The sequence below is a fragment of the Equus caballus genome, chromosome 11 (genome assembly GCF_041296265.1).
Source record: "Equus caballus isolate H_3958 breed thoroughbred chromosome 11, TB-T2T, whole genome shotgun sequence".
Taxonomy (NCBI): domain Eukaryota; kingdom Metazoa; phylum Chordata; class Mammalia; order Perissodactyla; family Equidae; genus Equus; species Equus caballus.
The window spans coordinates 20,666,979-20,690,954 of NC_091694.1; the positions used below are offsets into that span (position 1 = coordinate 20,666,979).

The following is a 23,976-nucleotide window of genomic DNA, read 5'->3' on the forward strand; positions in this document are numbered from 1 at the left end:
TGGGGCATGCTGCAAGCCCCCCTAACCTTGCTTTGAGCTCTGAAGAAACCTCGACAACAGGTCCTTGCTCCCGAATGTCCCCCTACCCCTCAAGGACCCCAGTGACAGCACCTGCACCTTGGTGCCAGGGGAGGCCAAATGGGGAGACTGTCCCCCTCTTGGCCTCAGCCGCCCTCCCAGTCTCAGGCCAATAATTAGAAAGCACAGTGGCAGTGGGATGGTGCCACCTGCTGGTCTCTGGGAAGAGGCCAGGGTGGGTGGGACTACTGAGGCTTGTGCTGCCCCTGGCCCGGAAGGGCTGAGAGTCTTGGTGGCTCTGACCCTCAGCAGCCAGCTTCAAGACTGCTTAGAGCAGCAGCTGAGAAGGAGAGACCCGGACCACAGTCCTTCCCCGTTCCTTGTGCCCCCACCGCCAGTAATTCCTGCCCCATCTTTTCCCCAGACCTCGAGTCCTCGTGCTTTAGCCTGAGAATCACTGAAAGTATTCCAGGGGTGGTCGGCACCTTAAAACACAGAAAAGGAGCAGAGTTGTAGCTTCAGACTACACGTTATAGTGTCAGCCACACAGGAGGAAGGAACAAAGTGACTCCCACTCCAGGGGTCCCCATTGCCCAGGGCTCCCCAAACCAGGAGCCATACCAGCAAATTTATGAAAAAAATATTTTATTCAAAAACACTGTTTACACAAATGGGTGGCGTATGTACAAAGTACAAAAGAATCCCTCTTCTCATCCCCACCTTCCTTCAGAGATGTTTAAACCTGAGACTCGCGATCTTCTGCCACCAGCGGCCCCGGCTGTGTGTCATAGGCCTCAGAGGGAGGGGCATGTGAGCTTGGGAGCGAGGCCTTCTGAGACCAGAGGCAGTTATGCAACTGTGGAGGCCTGTTCCAGGTTCCGCCTCCCAGCAGAGGGGACGGAGATCAGCTCTTACCCTCGCTCCAGATTCCACAGGCATGCAGCAAGCCGCTCACTGGCTGCAGTTTTTTCCAGGAGGGGAGGGGATCAATTATGCAAGTCCCAGGCCCCCTGTTCACCTACTATGTCCTAGACCGGTCCCTTCCCCGCTCCCGCCTCCCCCATAAGCAAGCTCGCAGACAGACAGGCAAGGAAGAAGCCTGGGGCCTGATGGAGGGGAGGTGATATAGAGCGGAAAGAGGGAGTAGGGTCATGGGCAACGGCATCATAGACTCAAAGCCCAAGACCCCTGGCTGCAGGCCAAGAGGCCACACACAGCAGCTCTGACAGGCCCAACTGACCCATTTCTGCTGTGTTAGGGACATGGCCAGGGTCTAGATAAGCTCTCACTTCACAAGAAGTCTGAAGTCCATATTCATCAGATAAAGTATAAAATACTACTCAACTGAACCCCAGCCTCCCTCCTGAGGGAAAGACTCGATAGACCAACACACGTGCCTGAGAACAGATTCACAGGCATAAATGCACACGTGTGTCCAGGAGGCGAAGCTTCTAGCTCAGGAGTAAAACTTCAGCTTAGAGACGTTAGCTGTCTCCATTCCCCTTCCTGAATAATTTCATTCAAATAGCTGCTGAGCAGATAAAGGCAGGAATAGGTTTCCCTCGTTGAGTACCTGCGACAACAGAAGAAGCTCAGTCTCTTCTACAACAGAGGCAGACCCTGCGGGCCCTTGGAACGCCTTGATCTGAAGAAAAAGGCGGCTGCTGCTGCTGCAACCACATACCCAGGACGGCAAAGGCGAGGCAGGCACACCTTGTGCACAAACACACACACATATGCACGCGTACATGTGCTGCCTGCATAGGCATCAAGATGCACAGCAATACTAAAATCACAATTAATATGAACCCTTCGCATTGAGTACTGTTTGCAAAGAAAAGTGTGGGATTCAAACATTCACGAGAGCGAGCCTCTGGCAGAGGTGAAAAGGCCAGCAGGCGGGGAGAGGCGGGGGTCCAGACTGTCCATCGGGCGCCGTAAGAGTTCCTCCACGTGCCGGGCTACATCCATGGTCTCATCCAGATCGAATTCTCCATCCTGGTCGAGAACGGGATCAGGGCTGGTAGAGAGAGAGGGATATCAGAGGGAGGTGGCATGACTCACAGCCCCTGGCCTGCTCCCCACTCAGACCCGAGTCTCATGGGAACTGGACCAGCTGTGGCCAGACCCGCCCCCCAACCCCAAGTTGAATAAGCCAGTCACTGGCTCCATGGGGGACACCCAAGTTCTCGTCTCATCTCTTGCTACTTCACTGAGTGATCTGAGGGAATTCATTTTCTCTGTCCCTGTCCTCATCCATAAAACAAGCTGGTTGGGTCAGTGAGCTCTGTCCACCTACGACACCATTCCATTAAACCAGAGGCACCATTCACTGGGCACCACAGTGGGCCTGGCCTTTCAACCACAGCACAGCAATCCTCACAGCCACCTGTAACGTAGACATTTATTCCACTTTATAGAGGAGGAAACTGGGGCTCGACCATGTTAGGAACACGCTCAGGACCATCTGGCTGGCAGGCAGAGTCAGGACTGGAATTCCAGTCTTTGTGACTCCTAAGCCTGTGGTCACCCACTGCAGTTTATGCCTCCCAGGCATCCAGACTTCCAGCCCAGGGCACCCTCAGCTCAGAGGGAATTAATTCTCTATCCTGGGAACTCCAGAGAGGAGCAATTAACACCCTGTTCCCACCTCCCTAAGAAGGACCACCCCTCCATGGTCACCCTGTATCAAGCCCTTACAACAGCCTCGCCGTGCTAAATGCTTTAGCTGCACTCCCTCACTTAATCCTAATCCCAACCCCATGTGGTAGGTAGTCTTGCCTCCATTTTACAGATGAGGAAACTGAGCATCAGAGAGGCTCAATAATTTTCCCAAGGTCACACAGCTAGTTGGCACCAGAGCAAGGACCCTGCTATGTGTAGCTTCAAAATGCTCTATGCTTTTACTGATTGATCTCTCCCTTCCTCCCGCACCCCTGCCAGAGCCCGGGCTGGGCTGGGTGGTCTCAGCCCTAGAGAAGCTCTGGGTTCCTTTGCCCACCAGCCCTCCAGGGGTCCAGCCTGAGGCCAAGTGCCCGTTCCTCCCCGCGGAGCCCCAGGAGAACACAACCTACTTCTGTGGGTACATGTTATAATGAGCCTGGGGACACACAGCTGGGGAGGGGGCCTGGTCCATGTAGGTGGCGCTGCCCCCGGCAGAGTCTGCAGATGCGCTCACAAACCTGCGGGAGGAAGCAGAGCAGAGCCTCAGTGGCCTCAGGGCAGCAGCTGACTGGGGAGGGGCTCAGAGGGCATCTTCATGTCTTTTTTGGGTGTAAAAGGACAAAGCGCCCACTGGGCCTGGGACTCCGGCTGCAGGAGTGGGCCCCGGGTACTGGCCCCATCAGGACCAAGCCCAGTTCCCTCCCCAGGGCTGAGCCAGGTTTGGGGCGGGGAGGGAACGCTGGGCCCATGAACAGGAGGGGGTGGCAGGGATGGGTGAGGAGAGCGGGGGGAGGAGAAAAGAGGCAGCAGGAGACCAGAGCTGGACCCTGGACACTTACTCAGGGACCACTTGCTTGATCTGTGGCTTCACGTATCCGTCCACTGCTTTAGCTGCCGAGGGGGGAACGGTGATGAGAACCAGTCTCCCGGAGCTCCCAAGCAGTCCACCTCCCCCACCATGGCCGTGGGGCCTCGGCAGGGATGAGATGTCCCACAGACTCCCAATAAACACTGGCTGACAGGTCCAGCCTGAGGCCACTCAGACCCTGGCTTCGGTGTCATTCCTCCTCCTGCTTCCTTTTCTGGCCATTTCCTGTCTCTCTCCCCACCCCCACCCTTGCCAAACGCCACGGAGCAAACCCAATCAATGGACTGGTGACATGTTGAGGAGGAAAAACCTGTCCATTTTGCTTCCTACACTCAACTTGGGGGCAGGTTTGAGGGTGGGGAGTGGTGAGAGCAGCTGATTCAGACGGGAGCCGTGCAGTATCTGTGGGCTTAAACTATCCTGGCTGCTCCCCCGGAACTGCAGCCTCTTCCTCCAAGGGCACAGAAGTGAGAGTCCACTCAGCTTTGCACTTTGCAGAGAAGAAAGCCGGGTCAGAGGCTTCATTTTCCCTCTCTTCAATTGTGAGCCCTGAAATCCTCTGCACGTGCTTTGCATCATCCCAGTAACCAAAATCCACAGGGGAAATGGTCCCTGGGCTATTCCTGGGGAGTCCTGCTGCCTAGCCCCGAGAGCTTTGTCCATGGGGTCTGCCCAGAGCATGAGGGCGGGACGCACCGAGCACAGGAGTGTAGTACTTGGAGAAGACCTCATCCTTAGGCCGGTCAGGAAACACGTAGATGAGATAGTTCAGGTCCCCCAGCCGGTCGGCCAGGGACCGGATGGAGAAATCCCGCGTGGTGAATGGCTTCAGGTTCCACAGGTTGCGGTCAGCTGTGAAAAGGACAATCTCATTTCCACAACCCATGGCCACCAGGAGGAGGATGGGGGTGTGGGGTTTTAGGGCAGGCTCGCAGAACACCCAGGCTTTTACTAGCCTGCATTGCAACCCCCCTGTGTGCTCCTCAGCATAGGGCAAGGAAGTGACCACGAGAACATTCTACCCAGCAAACTAGGTGAGTAGATACCAACTGGGCTGGGTCAGAGCAGAGTAGGAAGGTCTCGCCCAGCAGTTCTGGAGGCTATGGGGCCATGATTTTAGGTTCTCCCAAATGGAAAATGATAGAAAGGGAATGCATTTCTGAGCAACACTCCTCCCAGACTCCATACTTAGTTCCTCCCTTTCCCAGCAGGTACCCTCTAAGGATGCAGGCCTGATGGAGAACAGGAGCAAGGAGATCGAGACAGGGTTTCTGAGGCAGGAGTGGGGGCAAAACAGAGTGCTCACGAGAGTCAAACTTCCAGGCGATGGTGATGCCCCCAATTTCTGAGTCGCTGAAGCGCAACAAGAAGGTCCCATCTGGCTTGTTGATGAGCAGGTCATGGGCCTGTTGCTTATTCACAAAACCTAGGATGGCCCTGGGTGCATGGAGCATACGGTGTCACTGCTGGGCCAGCAGCCACTGTCCCCTGAGCCCATGCCCTCCCAACCCCCATGGCCCCCATTCCTCACCCATCATTCCAATGGGGCTTGTGATGCTTCTTCAGCACCTCCATGACCCCATCGAACCACTGCCAGAAGGTGTAGTTCCAGCCAGGCAGGTTTTCCTGCGAGCCCCCCAGAAACCCAAGTCAGGGCTTGTGTCCCAGTCATCACAGGTGGCCCAGGGAACAGTCAGTGCCCTCTCATCTTCACCGAGACCCCCTCCCATTCTCCCCCTGAGGGCCCCACACTCCAGCAGTCCACAAACTGACGCAGCCCCCAACCTGTATCCTAGGGAACCAGAGAGTAAACTCAGCCCTGCCCTCCCAGACACGAGTCCAAGACATCCCACAGGCTGGGGTAGGAGGGGTAAAGCCTTGTCCGAGCGGGACGAGACGCCCAAATCATTGCTGCCCAGCCCCTTCATTTCACAGATGGGGAAACCGTGGCACAGAGAAGGGTAGGGGCCTGGAGAACTAGTTAACAGATCTAGGACAAGAAGCCAGGGATCCTGACTGCCAGCTCCAGGTCCTTCCATCGTCCCGCTTTGGCTCTCGTAGTTGAGCAGTTTCTTGCAGCCCCTGCCTGCATTCCTGGGGGCACTAGCCCCTGTTTCTCCTGATTGTAGGAGAGGGTGGTTGGGGGTACAGGGCGGAGCGCTGACCTTGGGCAGTAACCTGTCTGTGAGGTGGGGGAGGGGTGGCAGGGCGCAGGTGGTCCCGGGCGGGCAGCTGGCAGCGGGTCCCTCACCCTGTTGAACTGGGCCCAGGACACGGCCATGCTGTTGTAGTCCTCCAGGTGGCTGCTGCTGCTGTTGAACAGCTTCTGCGCCAGGAACACGAGGTTCTCCTTGGTCAGGCCTCGGTTGCTCTGCACTTCGGCCTTGAATTTCATGTTGAGGGCTTCACACAGCTGCGGCCACAGCACTTTGTCGGGCACGGCAAATGGCACCCTGCCCTGAGAGCGAGGGATGAAAGGGGAAAAAAAGGCAGATTGTGGGGCTGGCCCCATGGCCGAGTGGTTAAGTTCGCGCGCTCCGCTGCAGGCGGCCCAGTGTTTCGTTGGTTCGAATCCTGGGCGCGGACATGGCACTGCTCATCAGACCACGCTGAGGCGGCGTCCCACATGCCACAACTAGAAGGACCCACAACGAAGAATACACAAGTATGTACCGGGGGGCTTTGGGGAGAAAAAGGAAAAAAAAATAAAATCTTTAAAAAAAAAAAAAGGCAGATTGAAGGGGTAGGAAATATTTACACACACACACACACACACACACACACACACAGACACACACATATAGACATACAGGTACTAAGAGACAGAGAGGACTGAGAAAGCTCCAGAAAAGGAGATACAAACACAAAGGAAAGAAAGACGGGGGCAGAGGCAGCGGGGTGGGCATGCTGGGGTAAGGACCCAGACCAGGGGACTGAGGACAGAGACCAGGGACCTGAGCCACAGGCGCGGGAAGATCAGGGACCAGAGCCCAAAGACCAACTCGCCAACCTAGCAGACCCCAGCTGCCCTCTCACCTCACCTCAGCTCTGGTCTGGTCCTGGGGTCGGGGAGGACGGCTCATCAAGGGCCCGAGGGATTGGGGCTGACCCTGGGAGACTCTGAGGGCCCGGGGGTGCCAAGGTGGGGGTCCTATAGGGACTCACCGGCTCAGCGAAGGCATTGTCCCACAGCACAGTGGCAGTTGCATTATGGTCCTGGCTGCCGTGAACGATGACAACCACAGGAAGGGACAGGGTCTGTGGGAGTCAGAGGAAGCAGAGTTGAGGGCGTACGACCGCCATCTTGCCCTCCACTCAGGCAAGACTCCCAACCCTCATTCCTCACCCACAATCCCAACCACAAGCCCCTCCCAACAAAACGAAAGCAAAAACCAACCAAAAAACACAACGCATTTCTTCTTGGCCCATTGCCTAAGTTCTGTGGGCTGGTGCCAGATTAGAACCTAGCAAACGGGCACCCGCGGAGCCAAAGTAGGCTTTCTGACAGCATCAGGGAGTAACTGGCCCGAGACTGTGCGAGGATTCACAGCGCTCTGGCGCTCCCCAACCCGCCAGGGGGCCTCAGGCAGGTGCGTCACCGTCCTGGGTGATCCGCGGGGCAGGGGAGAGGGGCCTCACCTTCACCTGGAACACAAGCTCATTGCTGCCCACACTGAACTGAGACTCAAACAGGACCGTGAACTTCTCCTCCGTCACAGACTCCGCACCCCGCCGGTCAGCGCGCTTGATCCTCTTTAGCGACTACAGGGCAAGGTCCAAGGGCGACAGGGAGACAGAGTCTGGTTACAAGGACTCAGCTCTGGGCAGACCTTCCCTGGAAGGGCCGGCCCTGTCCTCACCATGTTCCTGAAGTGGGCGCTGAGGGTGCCGGTGGCCTGGTGATACTCCATCACGCAGCAGTTGTTCAGGATCTCTCCACTGCACTCGCTGCCAAGGAGAGGGAGCCCCATCTGCACACGGGCCCCAGGCCAGGAGCATGGTCCTGTCTGCACCTTGGGCTGGGGTCTTCACTCCAGAAAGGCCCTGCCCTATCCCCTAAGAGTGTCCCTCAGTGTGTCTCTCGGCTTACTTTCTCAAAACCCTGAGAGTACCCAAGCAAAGTCTTCAAGGGGTCTGGGTCTCTATCATTAGGTTAAAAATTCCTTGGGCATCAAGATTGACGTGGGGGCCTTTGGGGGCCTCCAGCAGCTTCTAGTACACTTAAAATTAAAATCTTGATCCTATAAGGATCCCCATGATCAACCCCTGCCCACCTCCCTAGCCTCATTGGGTTCCTCTCCCCTCACTCAGGACAAGTGAGCCACACTGCCTTGTCTGTTTGCTGAGCATGCAAGCTTGGTGCTACCTCAGGACTTTTGCACTTGCTCTTCCTATAGCCCCAAACACTCATGGATCTAGGCACTCAGTACACACACCAAGTCTCTCACTTCACTCTTCATTCCCTCATTCATTCATTCACTACACTCTTCACGGGTGGCCTGCCCTGACCCCTGGAACCTTGCCTCCCCTCCCAGGTCCTCTATACAAACACGTCTATGCTCCTCCTTCAGGACAAGGCCTATGTTCTCTCTGCCTGAAAGTCTTCCCTCTCCACACTCTTTCAGTAGCCACCTCCTATTCATTCTGCCACCTGAGACTACTTGTCATTCTGCTCCACCCCGCCATGACCCACTTCCACTGTGTCCTATACATTTCCCTTGTCACATCCCAGCAATTGTGTCTCGTGTCTGCTGCTTGCCTCTGCAAATCAAGAGGTTAGGCCAGGACAGAACCAAGCTCTATTTGAATCACAGTTGTGTCCCAGCGCTTAGCAGATGTCCTAGAACACCCCAGCAGCCCAGTCCTTGTGGACCTACTATGTGCCAGGCACGGCAGGGACTGGGGAAGGCCTCTGAGCATAAGGAGCAAAGAGTACACCAGGACAGACACAGTGAACTGGAGAGACACTGGACCACATCTGCAATGCCAGAACAAAAGGCTGCAGGGAGGCTGGCCACACTGTCCCCATTACACAGGACCCCAGCTGTAGAATAGAAGTGGGCCCCAGACAGGGTTAGGGAGAAGCAGAGGGTGGAGGGAGGGGCACGTACTTGCGGGTGTTCTCGTTCTTGAGCAGCGACTTGGCCTGCTGCTCACTGATGATGGTGGCCTTCACCTGGGGGGGGTTCATGTGCACGTTCAGCTTCCCGCCCACCAGCAGGCGCACAGTGGCTGCGAACTTGGTCTGGGTCTTCAGGACCTGAGGGGGCTGCTTCTCGATGATGAATGTGCTGTGGGAACACAAGTGACCAGATGCTGCCTCAGGGGACTGCGCTCTGGTCCCTCTGCATGGGGAGGCTGCCTCAGCGGGTGACTTAGGAGCCCGTGTCGCAGCCCCTGTTCCCAGGGAGGCTGCTGAGAGTCGGGGGAGATGGCGAGAGGGGAGGCAGTGAAATGACCTCAGCAGCTGGCACGGGCCGCAGGGGACGAGGGCAGCCCTTGTAGTGTCCACAAGAGAAAATGGGCAAGGTCAACACCAAGAGGCCACAGCAGCTGGGGACGGAGGGGGTTGAGGGTGTGAGGCAGAGAGAGACAAGGACTCAAGCGAGAGTTCCCATCTGCAAAGCACCCCTCCCTCCCCCAGGCCAACCACATGGGGGGTGGGTGTGGCCAAGACGCAGCCATCACCTGGTCACCAGGGCCGAGATGATGTCTGTGATGGTGGCGTTGACCTCGGCCAGCATCTCCTCCACGGGGCCGGGGATGGGCAGCTGCTGGCAGAGGTGCTCAGCTCTGCGGATCTGCTGCCGGTTCTGCCAGATGATCTCGGCCAACTTCTCACACCTGCACAGCAGCCCCAGGGCCAACGGGAGGACAATGGCTTCACCCCCATGTCCCACGCCAGAGGTGGGAGGCTCTCAGGCTGGGGAGAAACCCCAACACCCAGCTCCACCCTTCCCCAGGAAGACTCATGCCTTAGCCACCACTCTACCCACTGAGCGAGCAGACCTGCCCTGCCTTCTGGAGACACAGAGAAACACAGCAGGAGTCGCCCTGATTTGGGCCCCACCAGCATGCCCATCACTCTACACACCCGGCCCTGCCCTGCTCCCCAACACAGTGACTCCTTCCCAGGGAAGACGGTGTGATCTGGGGGCATCAAAGTCTGTATGAGGAACTGGAACCACTGGTGAAATAAGACCTGTCCCACGACAGAGCGAGCCCGCTGCACACGAAAATGCAGGAGGCAGAACAAGCAGCTGGTGGCACCACATTGAGCCCCTGCCCGGCCCCGCCGGCCCTCCCTGCCTGCCTCCCCCACACCCATTACCAGGACTGGAGCACGTCCAGGCTGCCCTCGGGGGGCCCTCCATTCCCGGCCAGCTGCTGCCGCCGCTTCCACTGGATCAGTTCGTCATCCAGAATGATGGTCTGCTGCTTCCGCAGCAGCTGCAGGGTCTTCTGGTGCTTCTCGGCCAGCTCCTGAGGGAGGTGGGGACAGCAGGCCCTTCTGGGCTCCCAGACAACAACCTGCAGGCCCTCACTAAGGAGGCGAGCCCGGGACCAGGCCCCAGGCACACGCTTTGCTCCGGCCCAGACCTGCTCTGCTGCACGTGCCCCCACAGGAAAGAGAGATCTGGCCTCCTGTTCTCCCGAGTCCTGCTCTCTTCCTGGCTCTAGCCCCATTCCGGCCCCCTGGACAGCCCGGGATGTGGACCTCCGGGCCTGGGAGGAGAGGGATGCAGACCCCACTCACCACGCGGTACTGCTGCAGTGTCTGGGCCTCGCGCTGCAGCCAGGCCTCCAGGGACACCTGCTTCTGCTGGAGGGCCGTCTCCCGGCTCAGACGCTCCTGCGGGTTCAGCTGGGCCAGCTGGGCAAACTGAGCTGGAGGAGGGACAGGATACCCATGACCACGGCCTCCAGCCTCCAGCAAGAAGCCCAGAGGAACCACACACACCTGTTCTGGAGACAAGGCCTTCAAGGGGACACATCTGACCAGGGGCAAGTTGGGGTTCTAGCCGCCAAGGGTGCCCAGAGCTGAGTGGGCTCCGCTCCCTGGCCTCCCGGCTCTGAGCTCCCCTCCAGGGAGTGGGGAGACAGAAGCTTGGGGTACAGCCGAGGACAATCCTGCCCTGCGGCCTTCCGTCCCACCCGAGCCCATCCAGCTGGCTGCCCAGCCCTCCTCACACCACACGGGGGTCTGGATGGGAGCCACGCTGCCTGGTTTGAAGTGTGCCCTCGCCGTTTACTAGATGGGTGATCTCGGGCACATCGCTCTCCTGTGCCTCAGTTTTCCCATGTGAAAAACAGGAGAACCACAGCACCTGCTCAGTGAGTGCTGTGAGGAGTAAACAAGTGATGAGCCAGAAAATGCTCAAGAGAATGCCCGGCATGTGTAGCTCTGGGTGAGAGTCAGTCCTTCGCGGTTAATGGGTTACAGGACGGCATTAAAGGGTGACGGAGACGGCAGCTGCCCCGCCCCACCTCACACGGCAAAGCCTCAGCGGGAAGGCCCCGCTCCGCTGCTCCGTCCCATTTCCTGGAGCACACCAGCCCCTCCTCGGGGAAGAAGGCGTCTCTCCAGGTGCTGGGAGGGGCCTCACATGTCTGTCCAGGCTGGGCCCCCTCGAGCCCAGGCGGCCAGCCAGGAGAGAGGGGAGACTCCGAGAGAGGGGGACAGAGTGTGCAGGGCCCGCTGAGGACACAAAAGCAGCAAGATTCTCTCAGGAAAGGGAGCGGATTCCTTCCACAGGGGCTGACAGGAATCTCATCAATGGCAGGAATGGGGGTCAGTGCGGCCTCACCACCATTTTCAAAAAGTCTGTTATGACAAACTTCAGACACAGGGAGGCGGAAAGCATGATGCAGGACACCTGGGTACCAATAACCCAGCTGGAGGAATCAAACATCTCCACAGCTAAAGCCACCTGTGCACTGTCTCCTGCTTGCAAACCCATCCCTCCCTCCAACGGTAACACTGTCCTAAACGTGGGCTCACCACCTCTGCCAGGAGCCTTTCCAACCTCCCAGTGTCCTCACTCAGCTGCGTGAGAAGATGTGAGCGTCAGCATGTCTTGGTCAATCAAGTTCCTGGCAGGCCTCTGAGGGCCATGTCACATTGACGTAGGCCCTGCCCCACGGATGCACAAGCTGGGACAGACTAAAGCAACTCTGCACAGCCAGGAAAAGCCCAGAACCAGAAGAGAACTGAGAAACAGGGTTCCAATCGCACCGCAGGGGACTGAGCAGGAAGAGAAGTGTCCAGGCATGGAACATGGCAGAGGAATCTGGACGGCCGCCTCGGGAATCCTGCCACCCACAGGGAGGTGGTGGTGAGCCCAACACCTGGGCCCAGCTTCCCCAGGCAAGTGACCCAATTAGTCTCTCCTGGCAATTTGCAGAAGCTTCTGGGAAGGATGCCAGCAGACGCGAGGCAACTGTCTGCTCCACTGGAGGGAGCCTAGCCTTTCCGTGCACAAACAGGTCAATAGTCTGGGTTTCTGATGGGTGAACTTGGATAAATGGGACTGAACTGACATTGCATAATGAGTACAAACCCAAACCGGAATCCAAACCCAAACTCATAAATAGGAAACAGAAAACCAAATATAGGATCAGAAGTACTAGCAACCAGTCAAAAGCCTTGGGTAGAACTAATAGGCTGAAATCTTCTGTTCCTGAATCTAGGAAGAGGGTCATCCTTTCTCTGGGGTCAGTCTGGGGTGGATTCAGACGGAAGACATGCTAGAATCATCCCACCAACATTCACTCAACACCTACTATGATTCAGGCAATGTGCTAGTCATAGATACAGAAACTGCTGACAGGGCTGGCTTAGTAGGAGAGCTTAGTTAAAAACAGAATTCTAACAAAATTTAAATAATAAAAAAACAAAAACGGAGAAACAGAGGAACAAAAACTGAAAAGGGATAAAACAGAAAATAAATATTACATGTAGACCTCATGTAACTGTATTAAATATTACATTAAACATTAATGGACTAAACACCCCAATTAAAAGCAGAGATTTCTGGGGCTGGTCTTGTGGCCTAGTGGTTAAGTTCAGTGCACCCTGCTTTAGTGGCCCAGGTTCAGTTCCCAGGCGTGGACTTGTACTACTCTTCAGTGGCCATGCTGTGGCCGTGACCCACATACAAAATAAAGGAACATTGGCACAGATGTTAGCTCAGGACAAATCTTCCTCAGCAAAAAAAAGAAACAAAAAACCCCAACGACATTTCAGAATAAATACAAAAGCAAGACTCAACTATATGCAAGGTACAGCTAAGTTAAAAAAAAAGCATAGATAAAGATATGCTGTGTCAATATAGAATATGAAGGCTGAAATAGTTATATTAATATCTGATAAAGTATACTTCAAGACAAAGAGTATTACTAGGGATCAAGAAGGATATTTCATAATTATTAAGGTGTCAGTCAGAAAGACATAATCGTAAATGTATATGCATCTAATAAAGCTTCAAATACATAGAGGAAATATTTACAGAAATAACTGGAGAAGTAGACAATTGTACAATATAATAAGGAAATTTTGATACCTCTCTTTCAACATCTGATAAAACAATTAAGCAAAAAATCAATAAAGACACAGATCAGTGGTTCTCGAAGTGTGGACCAGGGATCCCTCGAGGGTTCCCAAGACCCCAACAGGGGGTCCACAAAGTCAAAACTATTTTCTTAAGGCCATAAGACCTTATTTGCCCTTTTCTCTTTTAGTCTCTTTTAAGGATACAGTAGAGTTTTCTGGAGGCTACAGGATATCAGATATTACGACAGATTGAAAGCAAGATCCAGCTGTCTCCTATTAGGCTTAACATTAAAGAGATTTGTAAAAATATAAAGCAATGCCACTCTACTCACCACATTTTGTTTTGGAAAATATGGATGTTATTGGTTTTTTGATTTGGGGTTGTTTTTGGGTAACACTTTATTATGTAAACATTATATATTATGCTATATAGGTTAACATTATTGAATTTATTGTTGCTATTTTTGAATGAAACAACTGGAGAACATATATTCTTTTCAAGTCCACAAGATACATTCACCAAGACAGAGCATATGCTGGTCCATAAAACAAGTCTCAATAAATTGAAAAGAACTGAGATCATACAGAGTATGTTCTCTGACAACAATAACATTCTATAACGAAATGAAAATGAGGTCACTAGTCATACGACATGTAGAAAAAAATAAATATTTGGAAATGAAACAATATACTTCTAACTAATGTATGGGTAAAAGAATTAACCAGAAGAGAAATTAGAAAATATTTCAAACTGAATGAAAATGAATATAGAGCATATCCAAAATCATAAGATGCAGCTAAATCATTGCTTAGAGGGAAATTTATAGGTCTGAGTATATCTATGTTTGAAAAGAAGAAAGGTCTAAAAGCAATGACCTAAGGGTCTACCTTAAGAAGCTGGGAAAAAAAGAGCAAAGGAAAAGGCAGCTTGACACCTCCTGTTCTCACTAGGCTGGGGTGGCACAGCTCTGGGGCCAGTCGTGAGTGGGAGGAAGATGGGCGATGTCTCAAGACTCCTCAAATTGTACCTGGGGTTAATTCCTTCTGAATTAATTTTTCTTCCCCCACACTTCTATCATGGCAGCCATTGGCCAACTACAGTCCCAGGAAACAGGAGTTTTCCACTGTCACCTCCTCCTTCCAGCTCCACTTCCTATCAGTGGGCATTCCTGGAGTTCCACCTCTCCCTAGCCTGGTTCAATCAGGGGACTCCCAATCTGAGTCCTCCCTCTGATTGGGGAATACTTCGTCCATATTCATTCATTCATTCATTCATTCACTGAGATATTCACTGAATACCTACCATTAGGGAGAGACTGTTGGTTAGTAAAGCACAAGGGTTTTATGACGCATCTCTAGTTGAGATCCAGTTCTGCAACTAATACAAGGAGCCCAGGCCAAGTTACTTGTTCTCTTTGAATCTCAGTTTTAACAGGCATAATACAACTACCTACTTTGTAGGGCTGTTGTAAAGGTTGAATTGAGTAATGCATGCAAAAGCCTTCGCCTGGAGCCTGGCCCACTGCAGGGGCTCAATCACTGAGAGCCACTACTCCTCCCAGGCTTTGGGTAAGCCTCTGCGGAGACAGATTCCGACCTAGCCCCGACCCAGGAGGAGCTCACAAAGTGGTCCTCACTCCCATCCTCAAGACACACCCTGCCCACGCCGCAGGGCCTCACCCTGGATCCGCAGGCTCTCTTGATACTGGATGATGAAGTACTCCTGGGTCTGCTGCAGCTTCTTCAGTTCGTTCTCCGTGTCCTGTGTGACCAGCCGCAGCTCCTCAAATGTCTGGTTGATCTGCAGGTGTTTCTGGGACATGGCGTCAACCAGGATCCCAGCAGGGGAAGTACCCTGGAGACAGATGGGGGGAGAGTGCAGGCAGCGGTGGGCTGGGCAGTGAGGATGGGAGAAAGCCTCAGGCGTCGGTGAATGCTAATACTATGGACCCCAAACTCCAGATCTAGAGTCAGAAGGGCAATTTGAGTCAGACGGACAGTCATTTGCCAGAATTGGGGGGGGTGGGGAGGCGGAAAAAGAGGAAAAACAAGTGACCTGACAGAAGCATAGTGGAAACTTTATTGCAGATCTGCCCTCTACCAGAGTTTCCCAGACAGGATCCATCTAAATTCTCTTTGGAGAAACTGGAACTCAACACATTTCAGGAGTTACCTGGGTTTTCCTCCTAAATATGATGACCCCTCATTCTACGTTCCACATGACCTGACACCATGGACTGTGCCCGGTGCTGGGCAGACAGTGGGGAACAAGGCTATGTGAACACACTTTGTCTGCATCTTCACTCAAGACATTCTTGTGACTAAGACAAGAGGGAAGAGGGTTAACCTCTCACAGGCGGTGTGCTGGAGACCCCAAAACAAACTCAGAGGACAGGCATCCACAGGTCTCCTTGGATCCAGCCATTTAAGTGACCTGGTCTGATTTATTCTTCAACACCTGGCTGAGAGGGGACCAAGTCTTCAGGGCCTTTCCAGTGAACAGTTCTCGGAATACAATCCAAACTCCTTCGCCCAGCTCCACCGCCCTAGCGGACACAGCCTCTGCTTCCTCCGCCCCCAGCTCCGCTGCTGCCGAGCACACCAGCGACGTTTCGTTCCTTGAAAACACAAGCATCTTCCTACCTCGGGGCACTTGTTGCCTTTCCACTTGTTGTTCCATCACTCTGGAACATTCTGGCACCAAATCTTCCTGAGGCTGGCACTTCAACTGGCACCTTTTCAGAGTGGCCTTCTCTGATGGGCCAATTTAAAATAGCACCACTCTTATCTGAAAGTGTCTTGTTCTTGTATTTGTTTACTGCTTTCTTGTCTGCCTCCCTGCACTAGGATGTGAGCTCCCTAAGTCCCAGGACTGTCTTGTGGATCACAAAAGCCCCAAGCCCTAGGACATCAGAGGCATTCCAGAACAGCTTGTTGGCTGGGGGAGGCAGGATTTCCCCCAACCATGACAACACCTGTGCATGAGACATGTACTTCTTCATTGGGGCCAAGTTTATTGGTATTTTTACAGATAGCTCTGTGATTGCAACAGGTCAAGGGACACAAGGGTTGTCCCGGAAGACCCTCTGGGACCCAGCTTCTGCCTCCTCTCTGGCTTTACCAGTAGCACTGACTACGTGCAAGTCTTCAAATGTGATAAGATGGCTCATGCTTTCCTGCCCTCACATGCACTGTTGGTACTTTTTTTAAAGATTTTATTTTTTTCCTTTTTCTCTCCAAAGCCTCCCAGAACATAGTTGTATATTCTTCGTTGTGGGTCCTTCTAGTTGTGGCATGTGGGACGCTGCCTCAGCGTGGTTTGATGAGCAGTGCCATGTCCGTGCCCAGGATTCGAACCAACGAAACACTGGGCCGCCTGCAGCGGAGCGCATGAACTTAACCACTCGGCCACGGAGCCAGCCCTGCACTGTTGGTACTTTTGACTAGAAAACTCCACCCTCCCCCCCAACCCCCCCATAGTTCAGACATCCCTCTCCTCAGAACACCCCCCTGCCGCCTCCGCAATCTGAGCTGGCTATTTGTCCATACATGCCTCTTCTGCACTCGGCTCACCCCTAGAGAATCTGTCATCACCTGAATCCCTTGTAGTGGGGCGCCAGGCCTTTAGCTGTGTCTCCAGCCCCAGCCCAGCATCAGACGTACCGCAGGGCCTCAAGAAATGTTTCCTGAATGAACTATACGATCGCCCTAATCAGTGTCCACAACATAAATAAATAAATAATAAATACGACCTGTGTTTTCCAGGCTCTATTCAGTGGTCTTTACCTATGTTACATCAATTTATGAAATTCATTTTGCTTTATTGCAGATAACAGAACATTGGTATCATTGTCTAAGCAGATGTTCAATGCCTTTATGATCAGAACTTGGGAGATGAGTCCCTGCTCCACCTCTCTGAGTGTGCCACTGTTAGCTCTTCTGACACAGACCTTGGCTCCATTTTCCTCACAGACCCGTCCACAAAATATTCCTTTTTCCTTTTTTTGGGGGAGGGGGGGGGAGGAAGATTGGTCCTGAGCTAACATCCCTTGCCAATCTTGCTATTTTTCCTTGAGGGAGATTGCCACTAAGCTAACATTTGTGCCAACCTTCCTCTATTTTGTATGTGGAACACCTGCCACCACATGGCTTGATGAAGGGTATACAGGTCCATGCCCAGGATCTGAACCTGTGAACCCTGGGCCACCAAAGCAGAGCATGCAAACCTAACCACTATGCTACCGGGCCAGCCCCCACAGAACACTTCTTATTTTGGCCCCAGCCCCATTTAATGAATGACAAACTTTTCCCTAATGATTGTAATGCCATCTCTGACATAGATTGAATTTCTAGATGTGTATATGTGTTTTTAGGGCTTCCTCTTCCATTTCATTTGTCTGTCTATCCTCGGCCCACACAGTATCTCATTTAATCCTTACAATAACCCCATAAGGTAGACACTATTACTATCCCCATTTACAATAGAAAAAACAGAGGCTCAGAGAGGTTAAGTAACTTGCTCAAGTCACACCGTTAGTAAGTGGTAGAGCCAGGGACTGAAGCCAGGGGGTCACTCTACACCTGCATGTAATATTGCCTCTTACACTTGCCCATATCTCTCATCTCTTTGGTGCTCTCTCATTCCTGTGTTTATAAAACACAGCTCTGCGGTCGGCCCAGTGGCGCAGCGGTTAAGTGCGCACGTTCCGCTTCTTGGCGGCCCCGGGGTTCGCTGGTTCCAATCCCAGGTGCAGACATGGCACCACTTGGCAAGCCATGCTGTGGTAGGCGTCCCACGTATAAGGTAGAGGAAGATGGGCATGGATGTTAGCTCAGGGCCAGTCTTCCTCAGCAAAAAGAGGAGGATTGGCAGTAGTTAGCTCAAGGCTAATCTTCCTCAAAAAAAAAAAAAAAAAAGACGATAAAAAAATTTAAAAAATAAATGAAACACAGCTCCATCTGAAGAGAAAGGCATATGGAAGGACTTCCCAACGCCTCTCCCCATCCCTATGGGACACTCACATTGTTGGCTTCTTGGACCAGCCTCTGTTCATTGTACAGAATATGCCGGATGCAGCGGACCAGGTCCATGGGGCAGCGATCATACGTGTTCTGAAAGAATCCAACAGCAGCTACCAGTGGCCACCCTCTGCAGCACCATGCGCACCCCGTCCTCTCCTCCAGCCCCTGCCTCAGCTTTCCCCGGGAGGCCTCAGCAACTACCACCAGCTGCCTCTATCTCTCCTTGACTCAATTCCCCTCCCAGATCTTCATATTTGGTTTTCAGTGCATTAGAAACCCACAGTTTACGAAACACTGCCAATCTACCATCTCCTTTGAGTTTCACAGCGTCGAAACCCTGCGACATAAGCAGAAACTATTATCCACAATTCACAGATGAGAAAACTGATGCTCAGAGAGGTTTACTTGTCCAGAGGCAAACAAGTGAGTGAGCAGACGACTCAAGATTCAGGGCATCTAATGCCAAAGTCAAGGTACTTCCCATCTACTCCTGCCCTGGGTTCTTATTTTGCTTCCCTCTTCCCCCCAGGTTTCTCCTGCTTCCTCCTTCTTCTGGGATGGACTTTATTTCCCTGGCACTGTGCTGCTTGTATTGAAGAAGGGCTCTCTAAGAAATACAAGTGAGTTCCAATAAGCGCTTGACTATGAGTACCACCCACACCCCTTTCCTGCTTCGCAAAAACTTCCTCTCTCCCTGTACTCCTTCCCCTCGCCCTCCACGTGAAGGAGAAGCTAAATCTTACATCAAACCCTGAATTCAAGGCTCTTTTATCCAGCTCCTGCCTCCACGGCACCTCTTCTCCTTCTCCCACCCTACTTCAGCAGCTCTCCTACCTTTAAAAGAGCCCCAAGAGGGATGACTGTTTGCCTCATCCCCTCATTTCTAGAATCTGTCAGTCTTCCTTTCGCCAACAAAGGAATCTTGACTCAGTCTACCTCCAGCCCTTCTGCTTGATCTGTCCAGAATGCCATTTCACCCACCCTCCTTCTCTTGGGGACAAACATGCCCCACGCCTTGCTTTGTAATATACTAAAGGAATCTGACAGGTCTGATTTAAAAAGAGGGGGTGGGGGAAACTGAAGCACAGAAAAGTTGCCGATAAGCTCAGGGTCACACGATGAGTCAGTGGCCAGGCCAGGAAAAAACCCAGGGGTTCTGATGCTGGAAAGAGAAGGCGGACACAAGTTCCCTGGAGATGGCCCAGAGCACACCCACCTGCAGCTGCGTGGCATAGTGCCCCAGCTTGATCTTCAGCAAAAACCCATCTTCCCCCACTTGGTGCTCCGCCTTCTTCTGCAGCTCCTGCACCAGGCCCTCCAGGAGCTGGGTGGCCTGGGCTTGGTCCTGGGGATTGTCCAGGTCGATGGCATCCCTTGGGGCAAGACAGGAGAGAGAAGCCTCCTGTGGCGCCTCCTTGGGCAAGGAGGTCAGGCACCACGAGGGACATGGAAATCCCAGGCTCCTGACTAAGGGTGCTCCAGAGCCCACAAGACTTGTTCTTGGCATCTCCACAGGCATCAGAATCTAGAAACATCCCCTCTCCCCTCCCAGGGTCCCATTTTCCTCTTCCCCTTTCCCAAGGACACGGCCCCTTCCAGACAGAGAGGGATAGACAGAACCAGAATCATACCAAACTACAAAGAGGAGACCTACAGGCCAAGGGGCCTGGATGGTAGGGACGGGCAGAGGAAGGCACAGGGCAGGAGCACCTACCATGGCTGGCTCTCGATCCACTGCGCTAGGTAATGCCGGACCTCGATGGGGAAGTGCTGCCCATACAGCACCTGCATCTGGCGCAGCGCATCTCCCTGAAGCTGCTGGGCCTGGATCCAGCCCGCCATGTCCGTTCACCTAGGACGAAGAGAGGGCTGAACGGGCGCCTCCTCGGCAGAGGCGAGGCCTGGGCCTGCCCGTGGCCCTGCCATGCCCATCCATCCCTGGACCGCGGTCAGGCCATGCCCCTCCCCTCCCACAGACACGCTTTCCTGTGCGGGAAGAAAGACGGTGAGGAGGGGAAGGCCGCCCTTCCCTCCAACAAGGAACCTGCTGAGGCTTGGGGAGGGGCTCTCGAAAGTCAGGTGCCCTCCTCCTCTTCCTCTCCCCTCGCCCCACCGGGGCTTCCCCAGAGGGGGGACAGCTAGAAACTGAAAGAGAAACCTGGCAGAGGCCCACGGGCCCTCTGGGGAGGGCTGCAAGAATCCCCCCTACTCCGAGCCCCAATTTCTGGGAAGGCCGGATAACCCAGCCCAAAGTTAGGGCAACGCCACCGACGGCTTCCACTGGACGGCTCGGTCCCCCAGGGCACGTGGTTGTAAGGAGAAAGGGTTGGGAAGACGGACGCTCCCTCTCCTCTGCGCCCCCAAGCTGTGCCCCACGGTCTCCCACTGCCCAGCCCGACAGCGCCCCCTGCCCACCGCCGGCGAGGACGGCGCCCACCCTCGGCCCCCACCCTCCCGCCCTCCGCGTCCCTCGTCCCTCGTCCGCGCTGCACGCTGCGTCGAGACTCCCTCTCGGTCCCGGGACGGTTCCCTGCACCCCGCCCGGCCGTCGGGCTCCGGGTCCCGGGGCGCGGAGCCGGGGCGGGATCGAGGGCCCCTCGCCGCGCGCGCCGCCGGGACGCGCTGCCGGGCCCCCCACCTGGTGGCGCCGAGCCGTCCGGCGGCGGGGCCGGCTCTCTGCCCCGCGGCTGTCGCTCCGGCCCGGGCTTCTGGCGGCGGCGGCGGCGGCTGTTACTACAGGAAGGAGCAGAGAGCAGCGATTTCCTCCTCAAAGGTCAGCTGCCTCCGATAGACCATACACAGCGCGCGAGCTTTCGCCAACACCCCTCCCAGCCTCTGTCGCTCCCTCCCCGCCTCCGCCCTCGGTCGCTGGCTCCCCGGCGAGTGCGCGGCGGCCGGCCCCGGGGCGGCCGGGCTGGGCGGCGCCGGGCGTGGGGCTGCCCCGACGGCGGGGTCCCCCGGGAGTCCCAGCGGGACTGTGGCGGGCCAGAGACGCAGGAGTGGCCGGAGGACGGGGGTGGAAGGGCCGGGAAATCCCAGGCTCTGGAAATCCCAAACCAGGGCCTCAGTTTTCTCATCTGTAAAAAGGGAGGAGGGAAGGGCTGGACTAGCTGGAGAGCCTTCCACTTCTGGCGCTTGTCATCTTTTGAGGCTCTAGATTGAAAAAGTAAATGTGTGTGTGTGCGCGCGTGTGTGTGTTTATGTGGGCTGGGGACACAGCTTTTGTGACCTCAGAGGCAAAGCCATTGGGAGGGGAAAGACTGGGGATTCCAGAGAAGCCAGCTCACCACCAGGGCCTCCCCTCCGCTCCTTCCATCACTCCCACCACCGCGCACTCACCCAACCTCCTGAATTTTTGCGAATAAGAATCAGAAGTGCAGAGAGGGGAAGGGGCTTGCCCAGAATCACACCCTGGGCACATGGCCTCGTCGGCAGACTATGATCCATAAATGATCCTGCCCCTCTGTTCGCCTAGCCCAGTCACATTTGGGGCTGGTCCTACCCTCACAAAGGTCCAGGGAGGGCTGTCTGGAATCCTCACAAGCTCACCACTGCCTACAGGCCTTGCCCGAGCAGGGAACATCCTCCCTGAAACTTGCCTGGGTCACAGCACCCTCACTGAGTGCCTACAGGGTCTGCGGTGTTGGGCAAGGCCAGACTGGAAGCCTTCCATCCCCTTTGCCCAGCTTCCCTCTCCTCTGGGCCTCCCCTCTGCCTGGCAGCTGGTATTGGCAGCACCAAGAGAGGAGCCAGCCTGGTTGCTCAGTCAAGGCCCAGCTGGGCCAAGACCATGTGTCCTGGGGGGGAATCATTTTCTTCTTCCCTCCCTCCCTAATGCCTTCTTGGATCTGCCCTCTTCTCTCCATTCCCTCCCCCAATCCACTGCCCCACTTTCTTGCCCCTCCACTACCTCCCCTACTTTCATTCTTTTTACTTCAGAGAAAAACTGAAGTTTATAGCTGCAGAAGCTAGAATGTCTGGGTCCCACACACACACTGCCACGTGTGGTCTCAGTCCCTTAGTTGGCAGGATCATGAGGAAAGGAATTGAAAACCACAATGGGGTTCTTGAAGGACTGGAGAAACCTTGCTCCTTAGCAAAGTTAGATGTTCTGCAGGGGAGCCCTAGGGAGGAGAAAGCACACTCTCTCCCTGCCTCCCTTCTTCGTCCACTCTGTGCAGGGAATTTGGCAGAGGAGGGTCAGACACACAGAGCTGGGGGTCACGTGGAATGAGAGTCAAGTGTCAGAGCTGGAAATGACCATAAAGATGATTTTACAAATGGGCAAAGAGAGGCTGGAGAGAGGAAGTGACTTGGCCAGTGTCACGCAGCCTGTCAGTGGTGGATCCAAACCCACTGCCACATGGTGGGTGGGTCCAACTTGGCACCTGTGCCCTCCAGCCTCTCACTTCCAGCAGGTAAGTCAGTCGGTGGGAGCAGATTCCTTGGGTTTCCTCTGAGCCACGTCTAGAGGGCAGAAGACCACCCTTGCCATGCACCCATATCTGGTCATCTGGGGGGGGGTGGGCGATGGCTCCAGAGTAGGGGCCCTGCCTGCCCACTTCCAGGCAGCCTCCTCCCCGGGGCCTGCAGAGGCCTGCTGCTCCAGTGGGCAGCCCCACCCACCAAACATCTGGCTGGGTTGGGCTGGGCGGGGCTGGGCTGGGCTGGGGAGTAGTCCTGCGTCGTAAAAAGCTAGGTACCAGTGACCAAAACTGGAGTGTTTGGCCTAAAAGAATGTGCCGCAGTGCCTTCTGAGCCCTCATGTGCCCCCTCCTTGTGTCCAGTGCCAGCAGCTCTTCCCGGCCGACCTCTGGCTCTCTCCCCATTTGGCCTCTCTATCCAGGAGGCCCTGAAGCCCTGTGTCCTTCCTTGCATGTTTCCTCCTCTTGCTTTTTGCTTTTTTCCTTCCTTTTGATTCTTTCTCTCTAGGTTTCTCTGGTTCTGATTCTGTCTGGGTTTCTCTCCATTTCTTTGGGCCTCTGTTCTCCCTTTGAGATGCAGGGGAAGGGAGAGGGGCCTTGAAGCTTTCCCGGGATGGGCAGAGGCCACCCGAGGGAGCAGAGGAGGGAAAGGTGTCAGAGCTGGGTTGGGGGCAGAGGTGACTGTGGTCGTGGCTCCGGATAACACAACTACCCGGAAATGTCAAATTTGGGGTTTCTTTTTGCTTTCAGTCCCCTGGTTTGGTCTCTGCTATTTCCCACCACAAAGCACCGTGGTGGTTTTAGGGGCCCAGACTATAGAGGAGAAAACTGAGGCATAGGGGATGGGGTTCAGGAAGATCAGAAACTGTCTAGTGTCTGGACTGAGCTGGGGTCCCATGCTGGCCTCCCCTAACTGCCCCTCATCCCCAATTCCAAGTCACAGCATTACATGTGGAGTGAGGAAGGATTAAAAAACATCTCATGGGAATACCTTCCCCCAAAGAAGGCTGACCATATTTTGTTAAGAGTAATAATAATTCCCAGCCTAGTTTGTAGTTAGCACACCATGCACGTATCCTGAACTGAACTGTGCCACGTTCGTGTGCAAACATGGTTGTACTTTGCAACTCATCCCATCCTGGCGACAGCCTTGAAGGAGAGCAGGGCCAGAATCATCCCCTTTAATTAGTCCAGGAAAGGGACCTGTCCACCACTGGCACCAGGATCCAAGTTGCCTGGCGCTATGGGCCGGGTCTCAGTACAGTCAGTCATGTGTCACTTAATGACAGGGATAAGTCCTGAGAAATGTGCTGTTAAGTGATTTTTGTCGTTGTGCGAACATCACAGAGTGTACTTACACAAACCTAGATGGTATGGCCTACTACATTCCCAGGCTATATGGTACTAATCTTATGGGACCACTGTCC

General features: G+C 54.4%; 2 protein-coding genes across 4 annotated transcripts in view; one reads left to right on the forward strand and one right to left on the reverse strand.

The window, feature by feature from the left end:
• Window positions 1–646: 646 nt before the first annotated feature.
• On the reverse strand, window positions 647–20,903 carry STAT5A (signal transducer and activator of transcription 5A). 2 transcript variants are annotated; one of them, XM_023652507.2, is made up of 19 exons: window positions 20,764–20,903; window positions 19,840–19,977; window positions 19,342–19,498; window positions 18,126–18,215; window positions 14,784–14,958; window positions 10,308–10,438; window positions 9,882–10,033; window positions 9,239–9,394; window positions 8,662–8,841; window positions 7,411–7,498; window positions 7,190–7,312; window positions 6,716–6,808; window positions 5,802–6,008; window positions 5,082–5,176; window positions 4,857–4,987; window positions 4,247–4,402; window positions 3,522–3,573; window positions 3,093–3,200; window positions 647–2,038 (listed from the first exon to the last, which is right to left on the reverse strand). In XM_023652507.2, exons 2-19 carry the CDS (start codon window positions 19,965–19,967, stop codon window positions 1,876–1,878), a joined length of 2,385 nt encoding a protein of 794 aa, XP_023508275.1. In that variant the 5' UTR covers window positions 19,968–19,977; window positions 20,764–20,903; the 3' UTR covers window positions 647–1,875. The 2 variants fall into 2 exon arrangements, with proteins under 2 accessions (XP_023508275.1, XP_023508276.1); XM_023652508.2 differs by lacking the exon at window positions 18,126–18,215.
• Window positions 20,759–23,976, forward strand: part of STAT5B (signal transducer and activator of transcription 5B) — a 68,453-nt gene continuing 65,235 nt past the window's right edge. Inside the window, exon 1 of one of the 2 annotated variants that reach the window (XM_070227251.1) lies at window positions 20,759–20,898. The gene's annotated coding sequence lies outside the window, so the exon portion shown is untranslated. The remainder of the gene's footprint in view (window positions 20,899–23,976) is intronic. The other variant, XM_070227248.1, reaches the window with a different exon arrangement.